This window comes from Phytophthora parasitica (assembly GCF_000247585.1).
Source record: "Phytophthora parasitica INRA-310 unplaced genomic scaffold supercont2.4, whole genome shotgun sequence".
Taxonomy (NCBI): domain Eukaryota; phylum Oomycota; class Peronosporomycetes; order Peronosporales; family Peronosporaceae; genus Phytophthora; species Phytophthora nicotianae.
The window spans coordinates 921921-925236 of record NW_008648990.1 but is presented as its reverse complement, the minus strand read 5'-3'; the positions used below and the strand labels follow the sequence as shown (position 1 = coordinate 925236).

General features: G+C 56.3%; 3 protein-coding genes across 3 annotated transcripts; all 3 read right to left on the bottom strand.

Moving 5' to 3' along the window:
* Positions 1-450: 450 nt before the first annotated feature.
* PPTG_03249 (hypothetical protein) lies at positions 451-930 on the bottom strand (the record flags this gene model as incomplete). Its single annotated transcript, XM_008895925.1, has 1 exon — positions 451-930. One exon carries the CDS (start codon positions 928-930, stop codon positions 451-453), a length of 480 nt encoding a protein of 159 aa, XP_008894173.1.
* Positions 931-2244: 1314 nt separating this feature from the next.
* Positions 2245-2787, bottom strand: PPTG_03248 (hypothetical protein; the record flags this gene model as incomplete). The annotated part of the gene is made up of 1 exon (XM_008895924.1): positions 2245-2787. One exon carries the CDS (start codon positions 2785-2787, stop codon positions 2245-2247), a length of 543 nt encoding a protein of 180 aa, XP_008894172.1.
* A 260-nt stretch (positions 2788-3047) lies between these two features.
* PPTG_21249 (hypothetical protein) lies at positions 3048-3209 on the bottom strand (the record flags this gene model as incomplete). Its single annotated transcript, XM_008896502.1, has 1 exon — positions 3048-3209. The coding sequence occupies one exon, from the start codon at positions 3207-3209 to the stop codon at positions 3048-3050; it is 162 nt and encodes a 53-aa protein (XP_008894750.1).
* Positions 3210-3316: the final 107 nt, after the last annotated feature.

The following is a 3316-nucleotide window of genomic DNA, read 5'->3' as shown; positions in this document are numbered from 1 at the left end:
TGGGAACGCGAGCTTGAAGAGGACGAGTACGAGGTGGAACGGATTGTAGATGGGCGTTCGAGCAAGAAGACTCGATACGGCCGTACACGACGCGAATACCTGGTCTTCTGGAAGAGCTACGCCGAGCCGTCATGGTTCGATGAAACTGGTCTCAACTGTGGAGCGTTGCTGAGTGACTTTGACCGGGGACGGACAGATCGCAACCGATTTGAGGCGATGCAGTCGCATGAGGAGTGAGTGGTGGAACATCTGCGGTGGGTTGGCCATCATGGAGAAGTGAGAGGAAGAAGGATGTGCAGGAAGTCTGCAGATTTCAAGGAGGAGGTGGTGCATATGAAGTGCCGTTGGCCTGGATAGGCCGGAAAATCTAGGCAACACACCCTCAAAATTCTGGAAGAAGGGAAGAAAATACGCATCGTTGGATCGGACCTTCTTGACGAATGCTAAAACCTACAAGTTGCTAGCCAACACATAACGGCAGGGCGCTACCAGGAAGAGAAGGACACGAACTTGCCAGACAAGCGCTGGATGGTCCTCTGGCACGTCGCAAAAGTGGTTGTGCCAGCGATCGGCCGCATCCGTATCAGCCAACGCCTTCAGTAGGTCCGCGGGATCGGCTCCGCATTCGATTCCAGGGTACCAAGCACCTAAGAAGGGATCCAGCAACAAGTCGAGGTCGCAGTAACCCTGGAGCAAGCCGATCAGCACCTGCTGAAGGAACGATTTCCACCGGGCATCGGCGCTTGATCGACGCTGCCTGCGATTAGTGTAAAACGCACCCAAGTACCGATTGGCGCGACGCTTGGTAATGCTCACCGAAAAGACGTGGGTGGAGTCCAAATAAGCCCGAAGATGCTCATCCTCGTAAGAAGCATAAAGTCGCATCATGTGCCAGAACCAACCCCGAGCTTTGAATGTGAGAGGGTCCATCGGGGCGGCAAGGATCTCCCACGAAGCAGACTCGAGAAAATCGCGCACGTTGCTCTCGTTCACCAAATCGTCTCGCCATTCTCCAGGCTGATGTACGGGGTCGCGGAGGGGGATTAGTCATTCCATCGACTTTGGTCTAGTGGTGAAACAACAGATCCGCGTCCGTTTCCTCGATGCTGGTCTGACGAATATCCTGTCCAGACCAGGAGACGATATAATGACGGCGGAAGCTGCGACGGTCACGGTAACTAGGAATTTACTCCGATCGGGGAGCCGTGGTAGGTGGTAGGTTTGCCAGCTCAGCATCCGATAGAGGGCCGAGTAGCATCCCCAACTGGTCCTTAGCGCGATTCAACTCCGGAGCGCTTCCCGCTGCATCCGAGTCGAATACGCGAGTAGAACCGGAGACGCCGGAACAGCCTTCGCCACCGTCGGAATGCGCGCCCGCATCGGAAGTTACAGGTGAAGATGAAGCGCCCCCACTGCCACCCTTGGCGGTCGATCGAGTAGATCGAGGAAGATGATCAGGAGGGCCCGCGAACGGAGGACATGATGCCGGTCCCTCAGACTTCTGGTCGGCAGCCACAGCAGACAGTACTTAGATCGGAGATTTGGACTCAGGATCTTGACTCAAGGCGCTACCCTGGAAAAGACCTGAGGTCGATCGGGCGGCTTTGGAGACCCGGCCAGACTGGGCTGGAGACTCCGACTCAGAGCGTGCGCGCTTGTGGCTCGGCACGGAAGGGAGAAGGGACGCAATGCTGGACAATCTCTCCTGCGCCTGGTCCGGTTCGGCCCGTAGATCTGTGACCTCCATGAAACGCTCGCCAAGCTGGCCAAGCAATTTATCTCTTTGGACCACCAGACTGTCTCTTCTGCCGAAGCGTGGCGAGCACGGGCTCGAGATCCTGACGCGACTTCTGAGACTTCTCGACTTGATTAATCCGTCTTTCCAGCCGGGCGATAGTTTCTCGAGCCGCTGAGACACGATCCTCTGTGACACAAGATACGAATTAGTACGACGCCGACAGAGGTATACAGATAGTACGCACGAGTAGCGACACGCTCTGCCCTGGCTTGATCGCGCTGAGAGATCGCTGCTTGGGCACGCTGTGAAGCTTTCTGGAGATCCCGACCCAATGTCGATACCCGATCCTGCAAGCGATTGAGCTCGGTGGAGTGTGTGTCGATCGTGGTGTCGGCAACCCTCAGGCGACGAGTCTTGTGCTCGATCGCGGCCTCGAGACGAACTATTTCCGCTTGAGCGGCCTTATGAGACGTAGCTGATTCTCGAAGCTCCGAAGCTAGAGAAGACTAGAGATCGCGCGCGACCTGTAAGTCAGACTGAGACAGCGCGTGCTGGGACTCCAGGTCCGCAATGCGGCGAGCAGTATCAGGCAGCACGATCACACCAAAGGAAGAGGCTGCAACCAGCTGTGCCTCCAAGGTGGAGATCCGATCTTGGAACTCTGACACTGCTTCGTTGTAGCGGAGCTTCAAATCACGATACCGAAGGCGGCAAGCTTCGAGCTCACAGGAGTTGTCGAGACGCTCCAGCAACGCAGTCATACACTCGGCGAGCTCCGTCTGAGTAGATTTCAGCTTGTGGCGAACCACATCGTACTTGTGCTGACAAAAGAGCACGTACGACGACGCAACATTGGCCGCGTAGGCGAGCTGACGATCCAGATCCTCCGCGCGACGTCGTGTAGCCAAAAACTCGTGGCACAGATTCTCATGATCCGAGCGAAGCTCGCGCAATGCCTCGACCTGGTCAATAGACTGCTGCAGCGCACTCAGCGAGGCCCGCACGCAGGCAAGGTCCAGCGAATGGTCAGCCAGCTCAACAGTCGACATGACGGGTGGGCCGCCACGCGTGGCAGAGCGTAGAGGAGAGCAGGGCGAGGACGTGAGGTCGACGAAAGCGTTGCTGTCTGCAGAGGAGAGAGTTGGCGAAGAAGAAGGGACCAATGACGCATGTAAGCAGACGTATCGGAAGACACAACGACGTGACTGCACGGACACCGAAGACGGGCATAAAGGTGAGCGAAGGCGCAGTGATACGTGAGGCGGAGATCGGTGAGTGAAGGCCGACAGTTGGTCCTGTGGACTCTCACTCAGGGGACGATTGTGGTGAAGTGACAGTTGGCTTCTGCGAACAAGGGGTTGATTGATGGGAAGTGACCCGATCCAGCTCTGAGACTTGTGGTTGACGACGACACGTCAGTGATTACGTCATCATCTTTGAAGATTACGTAATCATCGCCGTGGATCGACATGGTGCAATCATTTCGACGCGCGATCTACCCTAAATGATGCGATCTACTGTGGACACATCAACTGATTTGTACCCACGGTAAGTACCACGCGACCAGGCTACAGAGGG